This window comes from Nyctereutes procyonoides, unplaced genomic scaffold, assembly GCF_905146905.1.
Source record: "Nyctereutes procyonoides isolate TBG_1078 unplaced genomic scaffold, NYPRO_anot_genome, whole genome shotgun sequence".
NCBI lineage: Eukaryota > Metazoa > Chordata > Mammalia > Carnivora > Canidae > Nyctereutes > Nyctereutes procyonoides.
Genome location: NW_026575140.1, coordinates 33,666,524 through 33,692,391, shown reverse-complemented (window position 1 = coordinate 33,692,391; position 25,868 = coordinate 33,666,524). Strand labels below are relative to the sequence as shown.

The 25,868-nt window shown below is 38.6% G+C and overlaps 1 protein-coding gene across 1 annotated transcript in view; it reads right to left on the bottom strand.

Annotated features, from left to right (window-relative positions):
* Positions 1-258: 258 nt before the first annotated feature.
* Positions 259-25,868, bottom strand: part of SCP2 (sterol carrier protein 2) — a 102,653-nt gene continuing 77,043 nt past the window's right edge. The window contains exons 13-16 of the mRNA XM_055305047.1: positions 21,804-21,897; positions 15,058-15,187; positions 4,251-4,330; positions 259-1,080 (exon numbers count right to left, since the gene is read on the bottom strand). Coding sequence (XP_055161022.1) covers positions 985-1,080; positions 4,251-4,330; positions 15,058-15,187; positions 21,804-21,897 — 400 coding nt within the window. The 3' untranslated portion in view covers positions 259-984. The remainder of the gene's footprint in view (positions 1,081-4,250; positions 4,331-15,057; positions 15,188-21,803; positions 21,898-25,868) is intronic.

The window sequence follows — 25,868 nt, the reverse complement described above, 5'->3', positions numbered from 1 at the left end:
CATTGGTGAGAAGACCCTGAACAAAAAGAACATACACGATAAACACAAAGGAGATCAGGAAAAGCTATTTTAATTTTCTATTAAACATTCTTCCAAAAGCATTATTTTACTCCGTATCTTACTGAGTACATTAGATAGAAAAACAGGAAGAAAGATAAATTAAATGTGCATAATTAATTAAACTTATATGAAAAAGGAAAATGAGAACAAGGGACTGAGAGCTTTACAGAATTAAATACGAGATTATACTTTGAAACCTGTGCATCTCAAAGCAAACTTTATTTGTTCAGTTATTTTTAACAACAGCATTTTTTGACCAATACACTGATTTTTTTCAAGAAGGAAACTCATTTAAAAAATATTTTTATTTTAAAAATAGGCTGCATTCAGCTGTAGACTCCCCGCCACCACCCCCAGGCTCTGATCAGATTTACTTTGATTTGGGAAGAAAGTACCATTTTGATGGCGTGAAATGCAAAATTTAAGTTTTTTTTTAAACAGCCCGCTACAGAATTTTAAAAACTATTAATGAAAAATAGATTAAAGTCATTAAGTGCACAACACTAATTATTGGCCAGCTCCTGGTATTCGGTTTCTTCCCTAGTTCTCCAAAGGAAAACTTAAATTGAATCTTTAGCAGAATGATCTTTAAGCATACTTTATAAGCAAAATGAGAGCTTCTGTTTACATAGTTTTTAGATTTTGCTGTTCCTAATTTTATTCTGAAACTCAGTTTTACCCCAAACCATAATTACCATATTAACTTTATAATGCACAGTTCTATGCAATTCAGCAAGCAGTAGTACACTATTAGGCTCTGTCCACCCCAGTTTAGGAAAAACAAGATTGGTCACACCCACCTAAAGACAAATCTCACACTATTTGCCAGTGTGTAGTTTCCGTCCAAGCCTTGACAATGAAATATATGGATATATATATCTATATATCTCATCTTAATTTTCAAAGGCAGGCAAAGAGAGTTCTTCACAGCTTAGCTTTGCCCGGCTGAAGCTGAAGATTTTGTAACTTCATAGCCAGACCCATGTTGCCAGTGATTTTCAATTTGCCTTGAAAGAAGGCCTGTGAGTAAGAAGAAAGAAAATTTATTACTTGGTGTTTTTTGTGATTGCTGATCTTTCTAGGCGATCCAGCCCTGAGATCATTTATTTATCCAGGTTTCTTAAACTTTCTTCAAAATATGAAACTTGGCTTTCTGGAATAGATTTAGAACTAGATTCCTCAAAAGGAAGGCTTTGTAAAAGGCATGCTTTACTAAGAGCAGTCACACGACTATCTCTCCTAAATGTCTTCTCTTAGAAATTGAGTCTACCTTTATCTGCCTTCGTCACCGATGGTACATTTTCCAAATAATAGGCAAAGTGGGTTTGAAATAGATGGATTTTGTTGAAAAATACTACATGTGGATCAAGAATATGAACTGAGGGGTCCCTGGCTTGCTCAGTCAGTGGAACACGTGACTCGATCTCTGGGTTGTGAACTGGAGCTCCACATTGGGTATAGAGATTACTTAAAAATAAAATCTTAAAAACAGAAAAAAAATATATGAACCGAAATTTTCAGTAGTCTGCTGAGAGAAAAAGCACATTCATAACACACTTAGATACTCTAAGGGTTCAATACACTGTGGATGAAATGTCACCAAATTTTTTTCCCCTTTCTAGGTCTACATGATAAAGGATTTTTCCCTACAGAGGGAGGACAGGCAGCCTGCTGAGACTGAGGTGCTGGTGTTAATCTTTGGCTTAAGAAGAATCAAACCAACCCTAAAGTGCAGAGCCACAATTTGCTCCATTTAACAATTGCCTGTGATTAGATCACTGATCACTTGATGTTTGCTAAATTTATCATGTAACAAAATCCCGGGAAAACTTTAGAGAAATGATAGCGAATTTGCAAACACAGCATGATTTCCCTGCTATGATCTCAGTCTTCTAACTCAATTGTTAAAATAAGGAAGAGCTACATGCAACAAGTTTTTGGTAGTCTTAGCTTTTTAAGCAAGTATAATAAAGACGTAGGAGCTCTTTTACCTTATCCCTAGGAATGCACAGAACTCTGCTTTGTCTACACCTCCTGGTAAGGGTGACTAATTCCTTTTTTTTCCCCCTCCTCTGTCTGGACAAACTAAATATTTCCTTTCTATATGGCACACAGCCTTCTCTGTCTGATGACTTAAAGGTCCGGTGTCTCAGAACACGATATATTTAACATATGTCCTTAAAAAATATGGACCAGTAGCACCTAAAAGAGAAACTCCCCATCTTTCCTTTCTTTAAAATAAAAAGAGAAAGTGACTTTTTATTTACTAATTATTATAGAGAAAACATGAGTCTTCACAATATCCAAACACAAGGATCATTTTAATCTGGCCCCTAGGTATTGTGTGTGCTTTACACTGGAGAGCACACTGCTTTGTTTCAACTGTAGCCAAACACTGATATTATAATTTCCAATGCATTTAACGGTTTCCAGTCAAATCCTCTAAGCATAAGGGAAGACCATTAGCATATTAATAGAATTATCTGCCATTTTTATCTTTAATTCCTTTGGGTGCTAACAGGTGCTCAGGAAAATGCTGATACTTTGCCCTCCAAAATGGGCGGTAAACAGATAAACCAAGAACCAGGGTAGCTTATGTGTGAAGTCTGATCACCCTGCCAAGGGAGTGCATGGAGAGTGCACAGTGGAACAAGGAACAGTGGGTGGGAAGGAAGAAGACAGCCAGCTCCTATACTGGTGGCCTCTGTTGTGTCCAGAATTTTTGGAGCAGGCTCTGAGGGTAGAGATGTCAATGCCAATGGTGTATATTAAGCTGAAACATCACAGATGCAAGTTTCTCACTTGTCAAAGCATCAACTACAATAGGCTTAGTTGCTTGGCGAAGGCATTTTAAAAAGGAATATTAGTGTGTGTCAGATTGTTGTTTTATCCAATCCTTTGAATTACCAGGAGGCTGTTGGAATAAGACCTAAAACAAATCAGGCTGAGGCAACAAAACAATAAGTTTACAATGGAAAGCAGCACCTCAGTTTCTTTTTTTTTTTTCTTCTTCCCCCATGGCTAATGAAAGCTCAGTGTATCAAGTCTGTTCAACACTGGCTAATGATATAGGAAGACCCTTGATGATTTGGGGACCAGGAAAATCCACAAGAGACATAAATACATTTCAGACAAATACAATTTAATCAAATTGTATTCAGACGAATACAAATTAAGCAATTGTTGAGTGAAAACCTAAAAATGTCAGACACCGTGCTAAGATCTTGAGACATGAGGACAAACAAAATGTGGTTTGTTCCTTTGAGACACTCACAATCTAATGGAAAGGAAATAGGCACATCATGACTAATATCATGTGACAAGTGCTAAGCTTTCTTCCAATTGATTGCCCAGAAGAGGGACTGGCTACAGTCCCCCAGCAACTTGTAAGAAGGTCTTTGGGGATAATATGTAAGCTAATTTGGAAAGAAAAGGAGTTTGTCAGGGAAGGCAGTTTGGACAAAGAGAGCATGGGCAGAGAGATGAAATGCAAAAGGTCACGCCTTTGTTCACACTGTTCACACTGCTCCCTCCCCATGGATTGCTCCCACTCTCCATCTGTGCACTGCTAACTTCTGGTCACTCTTATACTCAGTTTAAGTGTTTCTTCCTCTGTGAGACTTTCTCTGATGGTCCAGGGAGACATGGCTCCGCCCACTGCTGTCCATAAGCTAGGCATAGCACTGTGGATATTCGGATACACTTACTCTTTTACAGATTTGTCTAGTACCGGGGATCCCTGGGTGGCGCAGCGGTTTGGCGCCTGTCTTTGGCCGGGGTGCGATCCTGGAGACCCGGGATCGAATCCCACATCGGGCTCCCAGTGCATGGAGCCTGCTTCTCCCTCTCCCTGTGTCTCTGCCTCTCTCTCTCTCTCTCTGTGACTATCATAAGTAAATAAATAAATAAAAAAAATTAAAAAAAAAAAGATTTGTCTAGTACCAAATTGTGACTGTCCAGTGCAGGAGAACTCTTTCTAATTCATCTGGTTTTACACAAGACACAAAACAGTGCCTGGCACATGGCTTGTGCCACAAATGTTTGTCATTTGTTAAGTAACATTTTATGGAACATTGAGTTTTGTCAGTTTGACCACTTTGCACTTTATGGTATAAGGCTGAGGCAGGAGATGAAATGGAATGGACTCAAAGACCCACCTACTAGGAGGAAATAAGCCCCTTTATACTTACCGACTGAGGATTCATTTTACCAGTCATTAAAGCCAGTAAGTCCGAGTCAGCCATTGTGATTGTGCAGTCGGCCTTCTTATCTAAAACAGATATGAAGGAAGAGCAAGGAGAGTATTCAGTTTCAGGTATTCACCTCCAGTACTGGAGCAGTGCGGGGAAAACATTACTCATGTACTCTTCTATGGCAGCCTGGTGAAATGTGGCATAAATTACAAACAACCTCAATATTTAACAAGAGGGAATTGATTAATTATCAGGGTGCCTGGGTGGCACAGTCGGTTAAGTGTCCGACTCTTGGTTTTGGCTCACGTAGTAATCTCAGGGTCATGAGATTGAGCCTTGTGTCAGGCTCTGTACTCAGTACGGAGTTGGCTTGAGATTCTCTCTTCCTCTCCCTCTGTCCCTCCTGCCTGTGCTCTCTCGCAAATATATAAATAAATCTTTAAAAGGAATTACATATTCATATGATGGGATACAATGCAATCATTAGATGATGTGGATCTACATTTATTGACCTGAAAAAATGTTCACGTTACACTGTACCATGCATGATACTGTCATACAAGCCAGTTACAAAACAAACTGTGAGCATGGTCCCATTTCTGCTTTAAAAACAGATATTCAATTATATATGCATAGGAAAAAACATCTATAAACTTAGATACCAATATATTAATAATAGTTACTGTGGCACCCAGACTCTAAGGTGACCCCTGTGATGCCCGCCTCCTGGTGTTCAGGCCTTTGTATGTGCCCTTGAATATGGGCAGGACCTGTGACTTGCTTCTAGCCAAGAGAATGTGGCAAAGGAGATGGGATGTCATCCTATATAAGACTCTGTCTTGCTAGAAGACTCTCTGTCTCTCCTGCTGGCCTTGAATAAACTAGCTGCTGTTCTGTGAAGTGCATATATGCAAAGGACCATGTGGTGTGGTGCTGGCTGTTAGGAGCTGAGGGCAGACTCTGGCCTATGGCCAGTAAAAAAACTCAAGTTATCATTCTCCATGGCTGCAAGGAAATGAATCTCCAGCAACCGGAGTAAACTTGGACACCAACCCTTCTGCAGTCAAGCCTCCCGATGAGAACCTAGCCCAGGCCAATACCCTCACTGAAGTCTGTAAAACCCTATGCAGAGGACCCAGCTACGCGCAGCCAACTCAGCCCCGGGAACTATGAGGTAATAGATGCATGTGTTGTCTTAAGCCACTACCTTTGTGGTCAGTTGCTATATAGTAATAAAAAAAAAAAGAGTATACAGTTATCTATAGCAGGAGTTATCAAACTTTTCCTGTAAAAGATTGGCCACTAAGTATTTTAGACTCTGCCGAAAGCTACTAGGTCTCTATCACAACTATGCACCTCTGCCACTGTAGTGCAAAAACCACCATTGATGATATATAAACAAATGAGTGTGGCTGTGTGCCAATAAAATTTTCAAAATAGGTAGTAGACAGAGAAGGAGAGGATATACACAATTCATGTATCTGCCAAAAAAAAAAAAAAAAAAACTTGTATCCAGACTATATTAAAAAAAATTCCTATCACTCAATTAGGAAAGGTTAGATAATCTAAAATAAAAACAGGCAAAAAATAAAATAAATAAAAAATAAATAAAAACAGGCAAATAACAGACACTGTACAAAAGATCTCCAAATGGCCAAAAAAGCCTATGAAACTGTGTTCAACTTCATTACTCATCAGGGAAATGCGAATTAAAAGCAAACATGAGATACTATTATATATCTACTAGAATGAATGGGCAAAAAAGGAAATAAAAAGACAATACCTAGTGCTGGTTAGGATATGGAGCAACTGAAAAGTTGATGCAATGCTGGAGGGACAGTAAAACGGTACAGCCACTTTAAAAAACAGTCTAGAAAGGGCAGCTGGGTGGCTCAGTGGTTGAGCATCTGCCTTCGGCTCAGGGCGTGATCCTGGGGTCCTGGGATGGAGTCCCACATCATACTCCCTGTGAGGAGCCTCCTTCTCCCTCTGCCTGTGTCTCTGCCTCTATGTGTCTCTCATGAATAAATAAATAAAATCTTAAAAAAAAAGTCTAGAAGTTTCTTAGACTAACCATACACGTGCCATGACTTAGCAATCCCACATTTAGGTGTTTAACCAAAAGAAATGAAAACATAGTCCAAACAGAAAAAACTGTATGTGAATGCTCATAGTGGCTTTATTCAAATGGCCAAACGCTGGGAAAAAATTTGCATCAACTGATGAATGGATAAACTACTCAGCCACAAAAAGAAACACCGCCCCCAGCCTCCCAATGTCGCCAGAGCCTTCCAGAAGAACTCAAAGTTCAAACATATTCTACACAGCAGCTTATTCTATACATGAAGAGCAGACTTTTGTGTTTTTTTTTTCATTTTAATGATTCTCCAATGTATTAAACATTTTTAATCGGAAGTAGTGGATTCCTAAAGGATTCCAAAGTCATCTGCAATTCTTTTGTTTTTGTTTTGTTCTGGTTTTTCCTTCATTTTAGCTTCGGGTAGGAGGGAGGGGCAGGTGACACTAAGTATATTTTTTTATTTTTGAAATCTTTTCCAATGACCAGCTGAAGATCTGCACTGAAATATAACTTACATGCTTTGCATTTTTAAAGCCTGCTTCTCAAATTTAAGCAGAGTGATAGTGTTCAAAGAACCAGCTCAGTCTGTAACATGTTTAAAAAGATATACTGCACTTTGAGGTCCCTTTCAAATGCCATTTGCTAGACCTCTCAAGTGTTTTAATTGCTACATTCATGTGCTTCACAAGTCCAGGATGTCGGATGTCCTATGGCATGGAAGACTCAAGACTTTGGGCAAAGCTTATGGGCTGGAATTGGGGGGGTGAGGGGGGGAAAGGAACAGAATTGGTATATATGGTTGATTTAGAAATAAGGCATCTGGGAGATGCCATTATTTTCTGTTTAAATTAAACTGCATTTTTGTCTTTTGGTTGAAATATGAAATGTACTATCCCGATATAAAACAGTAACTATCTGACCTTTGGAAAAAAGTGAATGAATCTCGGTTAAAGAAGCAGGCTCAAAAACGATATACTGGGGACACCTGGCTGGCTTAGTCAGTAGAGCGTGTGACTCTTGATCTCAAAGGTTGTAGGTTAGAGTCCCACTTTGGGTATAAAGATAACTTAAAAATAAAACCTTTAAATAAAACAAAAACTACATCCTGTGTGATTCCATTTGTATGACATTCTGGAAAAGGTAAAGGTACATGGACAGATATCAGAGTAGTGGTTGCCAGGGCCTGAGTGTGGGAGGAGGGGATTGACTACAAAGGGACATGAGAACACTTTTCAGGGTGGTGGAAATATTTTATCTCTTGATTTTTAGTGATGGTTACACAATTATATGCATTTGTCTAAATTCATAGAATTATACATCTTAAAAAGGGTAGATCTTACTGTATTAAATTATACCTCAATGAATCTGACTTAAACAAAACAACTGCTAGTACCAGGTACTATCAAAAATGTGGAGCAAAAGAAACTCTCATGGAATGTGGAGGGTAATGTAAAATACTATATTCACATCAAAAACTGTTTGGCTCTAATGTACCTTATGACCTAGTATTTCTACTGGTTACGTGCCAAGTGGAAATGAGTACACGCATCCACTAAAAGACCTATATAAGGATGTTCATAACAGCTTTATTCATAAGGCCCCAAAATGGAAACACTGAAAAGATATATCAACCATGGAATTAATAAATTCTGGGGCATTCACATAGCAAAAGCAAACTACTGCTACATACAACAATATTAAAGAATCTTATGATGCTGAGCAAAAAATAGACAAACCTAAGAAAATAAATACTATATGAGTCCATGTAAATGAATTTCCAAAATAAATAAAATCAATCTACGGTGACAGAATCTGGAATAGTGGTTTCTTGTGGGAGAGATTAGCAGGGGGCGTAAGAGAAGCTTCTAGATTGCTGGCAACATTGTGCAGCTTGATCTGGGAGATATATTCATCTGTAAACACTTATCAAGCTGTACACTGCATATTTATGCCTTTTATTATAAGCTAGACTTCAATACAAATTTTCCACAAAACAAACAAAAAAACAGGTGGTAGGTTGTTGGATTTGGCCCACAGGCCATAGTTTATCAACTCCTAACATAGATGGTGGAATTATAGGAGAGTAGTTTTTCCATTTTGTTTCTCTATCTTTTCTAATTTTTTTAAAGATTTGTTTATTTTAGAGAGAGAGAAAAAGAGAGCACAAGAGGGGGTAAAAGCAAAGGGAAAACGAAAGGGAGGGAGGGAGGGGGAGAAATGGGGATTGGGGAGAGAGGGAGAAAGAGAGAGAGAGAGAAGCAGACACCACCAAGCATGTGTGGACCTTGACACAGGGCTCCATCTCATGACCCTGAGATTATGACCTGAGCCGAAATCAAGAATTGGACATTTAACAGACTGAGCCACCCAGGTGCCCCTAAAAATATTAACTTTAATATCAAAGTACAATGAATAAAAAAGTATACAACAAAGACTAATATCTCATTGCTAAATCAACCATGTCTACCTTGGACAAGTAAGTTTCAAGTGCAAAAGGAAAAATTCACCAAGAAAAAAAAAATCTGTCAGCAGTGTCTTAGAAAATTAATATGACCATAGTCCTCTAACAGTTGGCTCCTCCTCAAATTAAAGTTGGCCTTTCCCTGAAACCAAGTTGCTTTCTAGCTTACTACTGTTTTACTTTTCTTTATTGCATTTATGTCAAACTGCCTTACTTATTTGTATGTTTTTCTGTCTGTATCTGTCCACTAGAACAGACACTTCACAGGGCCAGGGCCCTTGTCAGTTTTGTCCACTGCTATATCCCAGGTCCTTGAAGAGTGCCTGACACATAAGGGCAATCAATCCATTGAATAAGTAGATTATGTAGCATTCAAAAGATGATCAAATCATGGCCCAATAGCTAATCAGATAATCTGTGCCTTAATTAAGAGATTAGGGGTTGCTATGGTCTGAATGTTTGTGTACCCCACAAAACTCCTATGTTGAAATCCTAATGTCCTATGTGATGGTCTTAGCAGGTGGGGAGGTCAGGAAGGTGGACCTTAATGAATGGGATTAGTGCCTAATAAGAGTCCCTGAAGAGACCCCCAGCCCTTTCCACCATCTTGGACTTCCAGGTTCCAGAACTGTGAGAAACAACTTCCTGTTGTTTATAAGCTACTCAGTCTGTGGTATTTTGTTACAGCAGCCCCAACGGGCTAAGAGAGCAGTTAAGTTATGAAAGCACAGCATACCCATATTATCAAATAGTTCAAACATGATTGAAAGTTGTAAGTTTTATTATATGTCTTAAAACTCAGGGATAGCCCCTAAAAGACTGAGATTCAACAGCTATTCCATTTTTGCTTCTAACAAAATTTTCTTACTATTAAAAAAAAAAAAGGTTTGAAGCTTTGAAAACGAAGGGACTTACAGTCTCGAAAATTCAGTTCTCACGTAGATTTATATCCTCAAAGAACAGGAGGAACAAAAGCTAGCAAACTGAGATCCTCGGACTTGATTTATAGTTGGACTTGATCCGAATATTCCAAGAAAGGACTCTTGGTCATTGAAGAGTGAGTGTAGGGGTACTCGGTTGGCTTAGCTGGTTAAGTATCCAACTCTTGATTTTGGTTCAGGTTATAATCTCAAGCCCCATGTTGGGCTCTGTGCTGGGCATGGAGCTTGCTTAAGATTCTCTCTCGCTCCCTCTCTATCTGCCTGCCCCTGCTGCTTCTCTCTCTTCCCACCTCTAAAAAAATTTAAGTTTAGGAAAATGAAGTCTGCTGCTGCTGTAAGATCAGCATCTATTGAGCGCTTCACATACATGGACTCATTTGATCTTTACAACAACTCTATGAGGATTAGAGAGGTCAAACAACTTGCCCACAATCACACAGCTAGATTGAGCTAGATCTGAAAGCAGATTCCTGCTACTGAAGCTCATTACTCCCAAGTTCTATGGCTTCCTATCATTATAGGAAGGATACAAACATTGAATAGCTCAGTTTGTTGTTGTTTCTAAGTAGGCTCCACATCCAACACAGGGCTTGAACTCACAACCCTGAGATCAAGACCTGAGCTGAAAGCAAGAGTCGGATGATTAACCAGCTGAGCCACCCAGGTGCCCTGACAGCTCAGTTTTAATTGGGCCTTCACCAGTTCATCAGGATCTGATGAATCCAGATGCTTCCTCAGTTCCCCAAGTCCTTTTGCAGAGTCTTGGACAAGTCTCACATTAATTAATTAATTGATTGATTGATTAAATTAATGTTTAATATATGTACGGGGGAGGAAGCAATGATTTATTGAGCACTTGCTACGCTAAAGGGCTTTATATATTTCATTCAATCCCCACAACAGCTCCATGGATAGAAATTATTCTATTTTCTAGACAAGACCTTTGGACTCAGGGAAGGTATACACCTAGTAAGTGACACAGCTATAGTCTGAACTCAGTTTGAGTGTCTCCGAAGGCTATGCAATTTCTACTGTACCTTGGGGATGCAAGATCCTGAGCCCTTCTAGATCATGTTGCCCACAATGGGGCAGCGTTGAGAATTCAAGTAGATGCTGAGAGGGCAGAAAAAATGAACGAAAGATACTGTGTCATGTTAGATGAATCAAAGTTGGCTTCCTAGAGATATGCTATATGAGTTGTTTTAAAAGAGCAGAGGGAGGGGCGGAATTCATAGACAAAGACACCAGGCAGGAGGAAAAGATTATGGAAAATGCATAAAACCTAGAAGTCCTTAATATAAGCACCTGTAAATCATTACCAAACTCTTAGAATATAAGCAAATGAAATACTTTTAAGGAAATCTTACTTCGTCAACAGTAAGTAAACCTCTCAACACTGTGTACATGCCAAAAGAACTAGCAATTCTCTTTAAGGTGGTAGTTCAAACTAGGACAGGTTATTAATGCTTTAACATACCTGATCCCTAACAAATGGGCATTTGTTGGCTGATGTAAAAGAAGCTGGCAATTTCCAATGGTGGCTTTTACTGGGTAAGTCCATATTTCAACACCACTCCTAGCTGCCAACAAGTGTCAGTTTCAGCAGAAATTACCTTGCTCCAGGGGTAAAATCCCTTCAGGTATGGGATGGGGCACCTAATATGGGGAGAGCTCACAGCCAGGGTACATACAAGGTTTTCTGAAATTATATAATAACTTTCCACAAACATATTATCTTTCATGACAAACAATAACAAAAAACAAATTTTTTTAGAATATCGCCTTATCATCTGCCTGGGCATATCAGAATATAATCCTGAAATAACTATTTTCCAAAAGTTCTTTTTATTTTTAAAAGCTTAAATCTAGGGATCCCTGGGTGGCGCAGCGGTTTGGCGCCTGCCTTTGGCCCAGGGCGCGATCCTGGAGACCCGGGATTGAGTCCCGCGTCGGGCTCCCAGTGCATGGAGCCTGCTTCTCCCTCTGCCTGTGTCTCTGCCTCTCTCTCTCTCTCTGTGACTATCATAAATAAATAAAAAAAATAAAATAAAATAAAATTTCACCTTTAAAAAAAATAAAAGCTTAAATCTAGACAAAGCATTGTTTTTCTTCCTACACCACATTGGAATGGCAGCTCATAAAATGCAAACTTACAGTTCTTTTTCTGCCTACCCATTTGAAGGGAAAAAAAGTGACTATATATATCATTCGGGAACTTTCCACAACACCACCATGCTGCCCATATAAGATGCCCTTACTACTGCCTTTCTTCTATTCTAATTGATTCCTTATTCAAAAGCACTACTCATAACATTTTCTCCTCTCTCCAAGCTCTAAACTCTATTCCAAGAGCTCTGCCAACATCCTTTCTACCTCAGAGTGCCCCTGAATATTTATCTACCCTCTCAGAGAAACAAGTATCGTCCCTCCTTGCCACTTGCTAGCCTTCCCTCTGTGCTCCTGATATCATGCACCACTCAATAATGTATCAGTAACAAAACTCTCCCATCTTTGATAGACTTCCTTCTCCTACACAGCTGCCGGGTTCCATCAACTTCACCCCAAATACCCTGGTAACTACAATGTAACAACATCTTTTTTCTCACTGCCAACACTCAGGCTATCCTTTTTGCTCACTTAGACATGGCAACGTCCATCTCCCCAATTGCTCTCTCTGCATCTGATTTCTCCCTTTCCAATTCATCAGATCTAATACACCTGCTTCATCCTCTAAAATACAGCCCTCACTTTTCTTTTCTACTTAAAAAGCTTTAACTGGATTGATTATAAATCAAATCACTCTCAAAGTTCATAGCACAGTATTTTAAGCTCTCAAAAAAGTGGTCCTCATAAATCATGTTTCTTAATAATACCAGACTCTTTGTGAGAAATGAACATATGAAATACATATAATACAACATATAAAATGTAACCTCCTGAATGCTTACTGAGCACCATTCATTCATTTTGCTGTACATTTTTAAACTATTTCTTTTACTGAAGGCCTGCCACGTATCAGGTACTATTGTAGGCAATGGGGATGCCACAATGAACCTAACAGGCAAAAAACTCTGTCTTCATGCAGCTTACAATTCAAATGGGTGAGACAGACAATAAGGAAATAAGCAAAATATTAGAGAGTACATCAGATGGCAGTAAGTGCTATAAATAAAAATAAGGCAGGAAAGGACAATCAGGAATGGTAACAGAGATGTGATTTAAAAGCATTAAGGTTAAAAAAATAAAAATAAAATAAAATAAAATAAAATAAAATAAAATAAAAGCATTAAGGTTAAGGAAGTACTCATTGAGAAGGTGACATCTGGGCAAAGATCCAAAGGAAATGAGAGAACAAGCTGTGAGGATATCCAAGGGAAGACGATTCCAGGCAGAGGGAACACAGTAGAAAGCTTCTAACTTGGGAACACTCCAAGTTTCAGCAATGGCAAGGAGGTCAATGTGACTGGAGCAAAGTGAGGGAGAGTGGAGTAAAACAGAGAAAAATGGGGCCAGGGATACCTGGGTCACTCAGTGGTTGAGCATCTGCCTTTGGCTCAGGGCATGATCCCAGTTCCGGGATCGAGTCCCATATCAGGCTCCCTGTGAGGAGCCTGCTTCTCCCTCTGCCTGTGTCTCTGCCTCTCTGTTTCTCTCATGAATAAATAATAAAATCAGAAAAGAAAAGAAAGAAAAGAAAATAAAGAAAGGAAAAGAAAGAAAAGAAAAGAAAAGAAAAGAAAAGAAAAGAAAAGAAAAGAAAAGAAAAGAAAAGAAGGGCCAGATCGTGTGATGCCAGGATAAGAACTCTGGCTTTTACTGAGTGAGCTAAAGGCCTGTGGATGGTTTTGAGCAGAGGAAGGTCACAATCAAACTTAAGTTTCAAAATGATCACTCCAAAAAAAAAAAATAAATTAATTAAATAAATCACCCCCCAAAATAAAAACCAATCAATCAATCGACCGATTGATCACTCCAGCTGGTGTGTGGAGAAGAACCTACAGGGGGCAAGGTTAGAAACAGGAAAATCAGGCAAAAAGAAAAATGATAGAGACTTAGACCAAGGTAGTAGAGGAAAACAGAATTTGCTGATGGATTAGACTGCTCAATGTGAGCAAAAGAGGAGTCAATGAGAACTTCAAGGTTTTGACCTCGGAACTGGTAGGACAGAGAAGCAATTTATAGAGATTGAGAAGATGGTGGGAAGAATATTAAAGGGGAGTAGGAGCAAATCAGGAGTTTAGTTTTATACATATTAGCTTCAGCATAACTATCAAGTATCCAAGTAAACTTGTCAGTTAAGCAGTTGGATATACACCTTAGAGTTCAGTGGCTGAGTCCATGCTGAAGATATCTGGGAGTCATCAGTGTAGGGATGGTTTTAAAAGCCTGAGACTTGGGCAGCCCTGGTGGCTCAGTGGGTTAGTGCTGCCTTTAGTACAGGGTGCGATCCTGGAGACCTGGGATCAAGTCCCACATCAGGTTCCCTGCATGGAGCCTGCTTCTCCCTCTGCCTCTTTTTCTCTGTGTCTCTCATGAATAAATAAATAAAATCATTTTAATAAATAAAATAAATAAATAAATAAATGCAAGAGACTCGAGGAGATCCCCAGGGAGTGAATAGAGATAGAACTGAACCTTGGAGTACACCAACATTAAGAAATTTGGAGATGAGGAGAAAATAGGAAGAGAAACCAGGAAGAAACAGCCAATGAGTAAAAGGAAAGCCTACAAATATATCATGAAGGCTGAGAATTAACCACTAAATTTAGCAACATGGTGGTCACTTGTGACCTGGATAAGAATAGTTTTGGAACAGTGATGAGGATAAAAAGTGATTAGAGTAGGTTCAAGAAAGACTAGGATGAGAGGAAATGGATAGTGATTATAGATAGGACTTTTGAGGCCATGTAACCATATGCTGGACCATGTGCTTTATAGGATACTTAAGAGATAATTCTCTTAATCCTTCCATCAACCTATGATATAGGTACCATTTATTATTCTCATTTACAGATGAGAAAACTGGGGCTAAGAGAAGTTAAATAATTTGTTCAAAGCCAGAATATGTGAGTGGTAAGGCCAGCACCCCAACCCAAGTCTGTGTAAATTCTAAGGCCTAAAATTGGCAACTCTGTGATGGAGGCTCCCAATCTTTGGGAAGAGGTAGCTGTGACCTATCCCTTTCCCTAAGGATTCTCTAGTTCTTTTAACAAGGTCCTATGCCTCTGAAGCCAGCCCTTTTGGAAAACACCAAAGCAGATCCCCATTTTCCCTTGTGTATTTGTTCAAGCCTCCTGTTAATGAAGTCATTATTGCACTGACCTGAGTTAGGAAGCACTGATCCTTTGCCATTTTTCACATCCACCACCCAAGTAGCTTCTTTCCCCTCAGGGCCATTCTTCACCTTGAAGGCAAAAATACCACCGATTTTCTTCACAAACTCTTCCCCTTCCTGGACAGGAAAAAATAAACAAAAAATAAAAAACCAAAATTCTGGGAGTTGTATTAAGTTTGTTTCTCAGCCTTTTTCTCTACATTGAATGTTTAAATAGATATATGATGTGAGCAGCTGGGCCAGCAGCAGTCCCCAAGCTCCTTCAGGATCTTTTACCCAGAAAAATCTGAAAGGCAACAACTCCCTAATTTGCCAAATCTTTTGTTAAAAATGGCTTTCCCAACACAACTGGTAGAAGAAAAGAGAGAATGAGGGTAGCACAGCAGCATGGTCTACTGAAGTAGCTTTCCTTTATCTCAATTTCTGAAAGATTCACTCTGGCCTGTCTAAATGTAGGAACCCCCACTCCCTTTTTTTTTTTTTTGCAGGTAAATTCTTTTACGTGTGTTTCTGGCTTCCCACAATCAGAACTTAAAGAGAAATGGTTCTGAGAGCAAAGTCTTTTATTTGGGGGTGGGGGTGGGGTTAGTGGGTTACGGCAAATACATAAATAACATATTAATCGTTGAATATTTTGGAATTGGCTACCTTTTGAATTCTCTTATAATTTTTTTCTCTTATAATTTCTAGTAGTTTTTATTTCCCACCTTCTTTATTTCAGCCTTACATCCCTGCAATAATTTAGATATAAGATTCTTCCTTTTGGTATCATAATATTTATTCTTCTATTTTTTTAGCTTATTTTACTTAAATTCAACTAGTTAACATATCATTAGTTAACAAATAGCTCAACTAGTTCAATTAGTTAACATATCATTAGTTTCAGAGGTAGAGTTCAGTTATTCATCCACTGCATATTAACATCCAGGGCTCATCACATCACCCAGTTACCCCATTCCCCCACCCTCCTCCCCTCCAGCAACCTTAAGTTTTCTTCCGAGAAGTAAGAGTCTCTTATGGTTTGTCTAATATTCATTCTTTTAAAAAAGACTGAAGTGTTTACTATGTTCAGGCACTATGGTATAAGTACCTGAAATACTCAAATAATTATTATTCCTGAGGAACTTACATAGACTGATATCAGATACTAACCTCTGTTTCTTTTTTTTTTTTTAAGATTTTATTTTTATGTATTCATAGACACAGAGAGATAGAGGCAGAGACACAGGCAGAGGGAGAAGCAGGCTCCACACAGGGAGCCTGATATGGGACTTGATCCCGGGTCTCCAGGATCACACCCCAGGCTGTAGGCGGCACCAAACCGCTGTGCCACCGGGGCTGCCCTAACCTCTGTTTCTATGTAAGCAGAGAACCTGGCCTAAGTTCTTTCTTTTCGTTGTGTTTTGTTTGTTTTAAAGTATACAATTCTGTGGTATTTTAGTATATTCAAAGTTGTGCAACTAGCACCATTATTTAATTTAATTTTATTTTTTTAAGATTTTATTTATTTATTCATGAGAGGCACTCACAGAGAGAGGCAGAGACACAGGCAGAGGGAGAAGCAGGCTCCATGCAAAGAGCCCTATGCGGGACTCAAACCCGGGAATCCGGGATCACCCCCTGAGCCGAAGGCGGGCTTCTCAACCCCTGAGCCACTCAGGCGTCCCCCATTTTCTAATTTTAGAATGTTCTTATCACCCCAAAAGAAACCCATAGCCATTGGCCATCACTGCCCTCTACTTCCCTCCTGCTAGTCTCTGACAACCACCAATCTACTTTCTATCTCTGTAGATTTGCTCATCCTGGACATACTATATAAATGGAATCACACAATACATGGTCTTTTGTGACTTTCACTTAGCATCTTTCACTCAGCAAAATGTTTTAAGGTCATTCCAATCCATGCTGATGCATGGAATTTTTATGACCAAATAACATTCCATTGTATGGATGTGGCACACTTCATTTAGTCATTCATCAGTTGTTAATTGCTTCCCCTTTTTAGCTATTATGAACAATACTTCATGGGCATTTGTGTACAAATTTCTTTTTAAGTATATATTTAAAAGTAAAACTGCTGCATCATAGGATAATGTTTAACCTTTTGAGAAACTGGCCAAACTGTTCTCTAAAGTAGCTACACCATGTTACAATCCAACCACCAATGAATGAAGGTTCAATTTTTGCACACTGCACAGACCTTTGTGTTTTTATTTTATTTTTTTTAAGACTATTTAATTTTTTTTTTTAGTAACCTCTACACCTAATGTGGGGCCCGAACTCAAGACCTGGAGATCAGGAGTTGCATGTTCTTCTGACTGAACTAGCCGGGCACCCCAGGCTTTTGTCTTTTTAATGTTAGTTATCCTAATGGGCATGTCAATCTTTTTCTTATTTATACTAGATAACACACCTGAACCTATTCAGAAACAACCATGTGTCTTAGACTCCAAAGAAGCTATTCTAAAAATATTTAGTCTAGGCCTACCTATCTTGACTATCATGGGGGCATTTCCTACACGTGGGTGTCTTGGAATTAACTATTACTATTTTCTAGTTAAACCAAGAAACCAAAATATCTTGTCAGATTTTTAAAGAGGAATTCTTATTTTGGCTTCCCTTAAAATATCTCACTCAAATCATTCTAAGTTAGCTTTAGGAGAAATTATTAACGACAATTATAATCTTTTTAGAGCTATAAAGTGTTCAAATCCTTTTATATACATTATTTCTTTAATCTCCATAAAACCTTGTAAGTAGGTGGACAGATATTAATATCAGCTCACTGAGCAGAAAAAACTAACGCTCATACAGGTTAAGAATGCTTCGGACTATTCTGTCTCCTATTGCCAAGTAATCCATTTAACATAATCCATCTAACACTAATATAACCCATCTAACACACTAACATAAGCCATCTAACACTTTCAGGTGTGAATTTCTTAAAGGTGGCTCCCCAGAGCCTACAAGAGGAAGTCTGTCTTTACATATCATTCAAGATTTGTCATAATCTGAGGGATATTTATCTGTTCTTACCTTCAGTCACTTTTTTCATCCTCCTCAGGCTGTAGGTTCTAACAATACTGATCATCTTGAATTCCGTAAACATATGAGCCTCCCATGCTCTTGCTTATGCCCTGTCCCAGCTCACTCACCTCCTATTTACATTCCACCCGAACCTCGAACCTCGTGAAGTCCCCACTCACTTGCTAATTCTTCTGGGACGGCTCTTCTATCTCTACTGGACACTTTGATAGCCATTTGCACATGTATCCATGTTTCTTGTTAAAACAGTTATTTTTTTTTTCCAGGGGAAAATTTCCCCATGTCTGTCTTCCCACTAAACTCTGTTCCCTGAAAGGCAGGGACACATGCTTAGTAAGTAGTACAACCAGAATTCAATCCCTGTTTGGTTTAACTGCAAATTCAGTGCTCTTGTCGTTTGACCATACCATTCTGCAAAGCAGGTTACATCAATATTCCAATGTGAGCCTATGAAAGCAGTGTGTCTCCATAAATGAATTTTAAATTCAAGTCTTCTCCACATTCCTTAAGATCTTTTATCCCTCAAGTTTCCATGAAGACAATCTAGAAGAGTGGGTTAATTATCCTAGTATGGTGGGCCACCCAAGAGCCAGGCTTCCTTTGGGGCCAGCAGCCCATGAATGACTATTTCTAGGTGCATCCATGCCATCTGCTTGCATAATGCCTCAGGAACAGACACCAACAAGTTAGAGCAGGAAAACACCAGCAAGTATTTAGAAATTCTACTTAGCATACTTGGAGAGAAATTCTCCCCACCTCCTTAAAACAGATGTAGACTAATTTGCACTTGCTGTTACTTTTAAAAATCAACTGATCCGGGCAGCCCGGTGGCGCAGCGGTTTAGCGCCGCCTGCAGCCTGGGGTGTGATCCTGGAGACCTGGGATCGAGTCCCACATCGGGCTTCCTGCATGGAGCCTGCTTCTTCCTCTGCCTGTGTCTCTGCCTCTCTCTCTCTCTGAATAAATAAATAAATAAATAAATCTTTAAAAAAATAATAAAAAAATCAAATGTCCTCCTTTAAAAAAAAATCAACTGATCCTTTTATAAAATAACATTTTTCATTGAAGAAGATGTGAGACAGGGTAAGGAAATGGACAAGGAGAGAGCTAAAAGGGGAAAGAAAATACACATTTGTTGTAGAACTAAAGTTCATTAATACTAAGAAAGTTCTAAGTTTGCTCCTTGAGTGAAAAAAAGTATTTCTTTCTGAGTAGGCAAAAGGTCAAGGAGTAGGTTCTGTCTCAAACTTAACTGGAACAAAAAGTTAAGACAGAATTCAAAAAAGGGCAACAGGGTATTGCTAACTAAGACAAAAGTGGAAATAAAATCTCTGGCCAGATTTCCTTTGCTAAGGCAGAAAATGCATGAATTGACAAAAGATTCCAAGACTTTCACTTTCTAGTCCTTACAAACATTTAGGAAACTTACAATCGTGGGAAGGAAACAAGGGGACAAGGTCTGCTCAAGTGAGGTTTAAGAGGGAGGAGAAAAGAATTAAAATGGGAGCAGGAGGGATACAACTGCAAAGCTAAGACTGTGAAATAAAAACAGCACTTCTTTGTTAACCCCAATAATGAAGTATTCAGTGACTGACACATAGCTATCAGATATTCTCTAATTATTTTTATTGACAGAATAAAGTCGAAAAAAATGGGACAATTTGGCAGAAGCAATTATCCCATAGGTTGCTCTGCAGGCAAATGTTGTTGGCAAGAAAAAAAATTCAAGTTGAGCCCTTACCGAGTCCAACTTCAGTTTAGTGGACAAATATAATGAAGGTAGTTAAACAATAATGAGAGGGGCACCTGGCTGGCTCAGTCATTACAGCATGGGCCTCCTGATGTCAGGGTCATGAGTTCAAGCCCCATGTTGGGGGTAGATTACTTAAAAAACAAACCAATAATGAGATATTTTTTCCTACTAGATTGGCAAAGATTTTTTAAAAACCAGCCAACACAAAGCACCAGAGAAAGGAGGAGGAAAAAAACAGTCACTCCCATGAATTGTTATGAGGTTTGTCAATCAGTATGCTCTTTTTGGTGGGTAGCTTGGCAATATATACCAAAATGCAAAATATACATATCCAACAACTCAACGATTTCCCCCTTTAATTACTCATGCTAAGATGATCATGGCATTAAATATTTAAAGATGAAAAAAGAGGAAATTTATTATACCACTACTTTACTTGCAAAAACTTAAATACAAGTAATGTTCACCATAGGAAGCTAGTTAAATAGATTATGATACATAAAAATCAAAGTGTACTAGGTGGTCATTCAAACTCATGGTAAGGATTTATATTTATGTGCATGGAACACTGTCAAGAGAAAAAAGCGGGTTATAAAAAACGTTTAACCCCCATGTAGGTGTATCCCCACAAGACGGTGGCAGGACAGGTCTGCAGCTCCTGAGCCAATGCCTGCCTGCCCAGAATGGGCAAACCTAGCCCCCTCTACCTCAGGAAGGTTATTGATCACAAAAATCCCAGAAACGCAGGGTCTTTTTTCAAGACACATCAGTCACATTGATTGTTTTCCACCTACAGTGCAATCACCTTAGATGTTAATAAGTTCTTTGTGCTACAATAAATTAGAAGATACGCACAATGTATGCCTTTCACACTGTAGCACAAATGAAATACACAGCTTACCAGTTCTGAATCCTTTTATTTCAGCCACTTTGGTCAGCTTAATAGATGTATAATTGGAATTGTGTAACTGTGACTATAATTGTGACTTCTTGGTTTGAAAATTAAAATCAGTAATAATATCCTGAGATGCCTTTAGGTTTGAAACAATGATATAAGTAGTAATTTTGCTTAAAGAGAATAGTTCTTAAAAAAAAAAAAGAATAGCTCTCTTTTTAATAAAAGTTATTGTTAGATTGCCTTTGTATGATTATTATCTATCAAGAACTAATTATTGTACATAAAAATAAATTTGTATACAGAGTATAATTTAAAAACCCAACATGTATCATATGATCCCAGTTATGTAGAACTGCATATTCATATACAAAGAGAGATGTCTGAAACAATGTCAACCACTGTTCACATTTTAGTGAACTCTAAGTGATGGAAATTCAAGAGATTTTTAACTTTCTTTTTCATATGTTCTATATTGTGTGATTTTCTTTTAAATTAGCATTATTTTTACAAGAAAAAAACTACTCTGAAAAAACTGAAGCACGAGAGATTTTTTATAAGGAGTGTTGATATTAGGTACTTTTTAAAGACACATTTTAAACATTCTTTTTTAATGGTTCTAAGTAAAGTCTTTGAATTAAAAATTCAATTTTAATTCTTTTGAATTAAAGGGAAATTACACAAAATAAGTGAGAATCCTTTTACATATGACCTTGGTCCAAAATTATTATCTTCCTGACAAAGAGAGGACTGAGGAGAGTAACAAGGACTAGCCTTTCCTCTAGTTCAGATTATCACAGCATTTCACCATAGCTCTTTATAGAACTCAAGTATGGAGGCTTGTACATCTCTGAAATGCACTCTTACCAGAATTACAAAGAAACTATAACAGACACTCAGAAATACAAAAGACACTCACTACTTGACAATATTATATAAATTTTTAACTTGTATCACTTCACAGAAACACCAGAAATCTATTATCTGCTTCCTCTAGCTTCAAAGTCCTCCTGGTAGAATTTTATAAAAATCTTACTTACCTCTTCAAGCTTCTTCTCAATCTCCTTAAAGACAAAATTTGCCTTAAATCCATCCACTGCAGAGCTGGTTGGAACAGCCTCAATCTGATGAGTTCTGTAAGAAAATGGAGAAAAGAACCAATTTCAATCCATGGAGTCATACAGATACAAGGTTTTCACCATTTAACACTAGTAATTTTCAAAAATCCCTAAGAACAGAGATGCTGTGGCTCTTAACCAAAGAAAATCATAATTAAGTCCATAAAACAATTAAGCTTTTCTTCCCATTTTTTTTTAACAAATACTGAGTGCTCACTAGACACTAGGCATTGTCCTTAAAAATAAAGTAAACCAAAAAAATTTACCCTAGTTGGGGAGAGAGACAACAAACAAGCAAAAAAATAAATATAAGGGCAGCTGGGTCACTCAGCTGGTTGAGCATCCAAATCTTGGTTTTGGCTCAAGTCTCATCTCATGAGTCCTGAGATGGAGTCTGCTTGAAAATTCTCTCCCTCTGCCCCTCCACCCACTCTTACACGCACTGTCTCTCTAATAAATGAAGGAAGGAAGGAAGCTACTATGAAAAATATAATGGAGTACCTAGGTGGCTCATTTGGTTAAGCACTCAACTCTTGATGTCAGCTCAGGGCATGACTCTGGGTTGTGGGATTGAGCCCCACATCAGGCTCTGCACTCAGAGCACAGTCTGCTTGTCCTTCTCCCTCTGCTTTTCCCTCCCACTCATTCTTTTTTTTTCTCTCTCTCTCTCAAATAAATAAACAAATAAAACCTAAAAAAAAAAAAAACTATGAAGAAAATAAGGCAGGTTAAGAGGATATAGAGAAAGAATATGTGTCTGTTGGGTATTTTATTTTTATTTTTTAAATTTTACTTTATTTAAATTCAATGAATTAACATATAGTGTATTATTAGTTTCAGAGGTAGAGTTCAGTGATTCCTCAGGTGCATATAACACCCAGTGCTCATTACATCATGTGCCTTCCTTAATGCCTATCACCCAGTTACTCCATCCCCCTATGCACTTCCCCTTCAGCAACCCTGTTTGTTTCTTATAGTTTAGAGTCTCTTATGGTTTGTTTCCCTCTCTGATTTCATCTTATTTTATTTTTCCCTCCCTTCCCCTACAGTGTTCTATTTTAGATAGCCTGGTCAGATAGGCTTCTCTGAGGAGGTGATATTAGCTTTTAAATTATGTAAATGAGCTAGCCATATAAAGATTTAGGTGGGGAAGCCAGTTCTAAACTTCCAGCATAAAAAACTTAAGGAAAAAACTAGTTTGGCAGTTAAAAGAACTATAAGAAGGCCAGTATGACTGGCGCAGAGCAGAGGCGTAGAAGGATCTAAGGTCACAGAAACACACAGAGCAAGATAATAAAGTTAGGTGGTTGTTGTTATTATTATTATTATTATTATTATTAGGAGTTTGGATTTTTTTTTTTTTAATTTTATTTATTTGTGATAGTCACACACAGAGAAAGAGAGAGGCAGAGATATAGGCAGAGGGAGAAGCAGGCTCCATGCACTGGGAGCCCAACGTGGGATTACAACGTGGGATTCGATCCTGGGCTTCCAGGATCACGCCCCGGGCCAAAGGCAGGCGCCAAACCGCTGCGCCACCCAGGGATCCCAGGAGTTTGGATTTTAAGTATAATAAGAAGAACTGTATGGCATAAGCTACAGAGTAGCAAGATCTAAGTTACATGTTTTAAAAAAACAAATCTGGGTGCCAGGTGGAAAACTATAAAGCTGCAAAACAGGGAAGCAGAGACTACTGCAATAGTCCAGGCAAGAACTGATGGTGATTAGATAAGCAGAGATTGGGCTCAAGATTTATATTTTACCTGTGACACAGATATGAATTTAACAACTGTCTGCCTATTGGTTGTTTGATAGTTAGGGAACAATTATAGATGAATGACCTGATGTAGCAGAAGGAACATAGTCTTTAGAGCTACAAAGGCCTGGGTTTGAATCTCAAGGGTTTCTTCACATACTAGCTATATGATTCTGAGTAAATTACTTGACCTCTGTGAACCTCTGGTGGGGAGGTAGGAAAGAAAGTGGAGAGGGCCAATGACTTTACATAACTGAAGAGAATCCTGGGGTGGGAGGAGGGTACCTAGCAGAGCCCCTGGCCCATGGTGATATATAGTGATAGCATGACTAGAATAGGCTCCAGAGCTTCAAATATTAGATACAGACAGAAACTTGAGGAGTCTGAGGAAGAGGAGGATGTTAGATAATTCCTCTGACATGGCAAGCATTGTTCAAGGTAGTAGGAGTATAAGGGTGGACATGTCCGACCCAGGCCCTGTTCTCACTGAGTTTATATTCTTCTAGTGGGAGTAGAAAAAGGAGTAAATAGACAAAATAATTGCAAGTAATAGGAAGAACCTACTTTAGGTAGAACAGTCAGGTATGACATATCAGAGCAGCTGAATTTAAGCTAAGATCTTATTAAAAGAAGAAAAGGAGCTGGCCATTCAAAGAGGATCCTGCAAAGATCCTGAGAAAGGAGCTTGGTATGTTTAAAGAACAACAAAAGCAGTCACTACAACACAAGTGGGGGGAGAGTGATAATGAAAATGAAACTGAAAAATTGGGCAGATCATAAAGGCTAAAGTAGGGAATTTGGGAAGCTACTGAAATGATTAAGCAGGGAAGTGAGATGCAGTTGACTCTTGAACAACACGGGTATGAACTGCATGGATCCACTTACATGTGGGTTTTTCCCATAAATTACAGTACAGTACTGTAAATGTATTTTCTCTTCCTTATGGTTTTCTTCATATCACCTTCTTTCCTCTAGCTCACTTTATTGTAAGATTACAGTATATAGTACTTATACAAAATATGTGTTAACTGACCTTTTATGTTATCGGTAGGGCTTCCAACCAACAGTAGGCTCTTAGTAGTTGTTAACTTTTTAGAGAATCAAAAGCTTTGGGGAATTTTCAACTGTACAGGGGGCCAGTACCCCTAACTTCTTCATTGTTCAAGGGTCAACCGTAGTTTGTTTTGTGATTACTCTGTTGTAACAGTGTGCAGAATGAACTGGGGAGGGTGTGTGTGTGAGAACAGAGGCAGGGAGAATAGTAAGGCTACTGGAATAGTCCCAATAAGAAGTGATGTTTTGGACTACAGTGGGGACAGTCTGCCAGTGGAAATGGAGAGGAAAAAGTGCATACTTTAGAGACAGAATCCATAGGCTTTACTACTGGGAAATGAAGGGGGTCTCACAGTGAGGGGGAAGGGCAAGGATGATTCAGTTTTCCTAAATAACTGAGGGGATGGCAGTGCCATATAGTGATAAAAGGAAGAATGTAGTGGGAGGGGATCAAAGTTCCATTTGAGGCACAGGAGGTATGAAATGTTTGTGAAACAAGAAGGCAGTTGGGTATGAGTCTGGAGCTCAGAGGAGAGACTGAGGATGAATATAAAATAAGGGTGACCATCAACATAATGAAAGTATTTAAATCCATGGGAAATGATAAACTTGCCTGGAGAGAATTACAGAAAAAGAAGAGAGCCCAGGACAACACCATATGGTACTCCATTATTTAAAGAGGAAGCAGCAGCCAATGATACAAAAGGAAAAACCAGAAGAACATGGTGTTGCTGAAGCTGAGAAGGGAGATAGAATCTGGGAGGGAGCATTAAACTATGCCAATTGCTGCCAAAGGTCAAATACCCACTGTATCTGGCACCATGGAGAGTACAGGGAACTTCGACAAAAACAATCTGAAGAAGTTGGGGAAGGTAGAAGTCAGAGTACAGTGAATTAAAGAGTACACAGGAGAGGGAAATAGAGACATTTTGAGTTGATGGCATGAGAAAGATACGAATTTGGGGGCCAAGCACAAATTTTGTTATAGCAACTTGAACAGATGAAGATAGCAGGCCTCAATTTATCCAAGATAAAGCTCAAAACCAGAAAGTAGTAACAGAAAAAAGAAAAACTGTTCAAAATTGATCTAAGTGAAAGCAAATAAAAGTTTAATTATAAATTAAATGCAATTGGTCACAGCTCTTAAATATGACCTCTCCTTCTTATTTTTCTGTTCC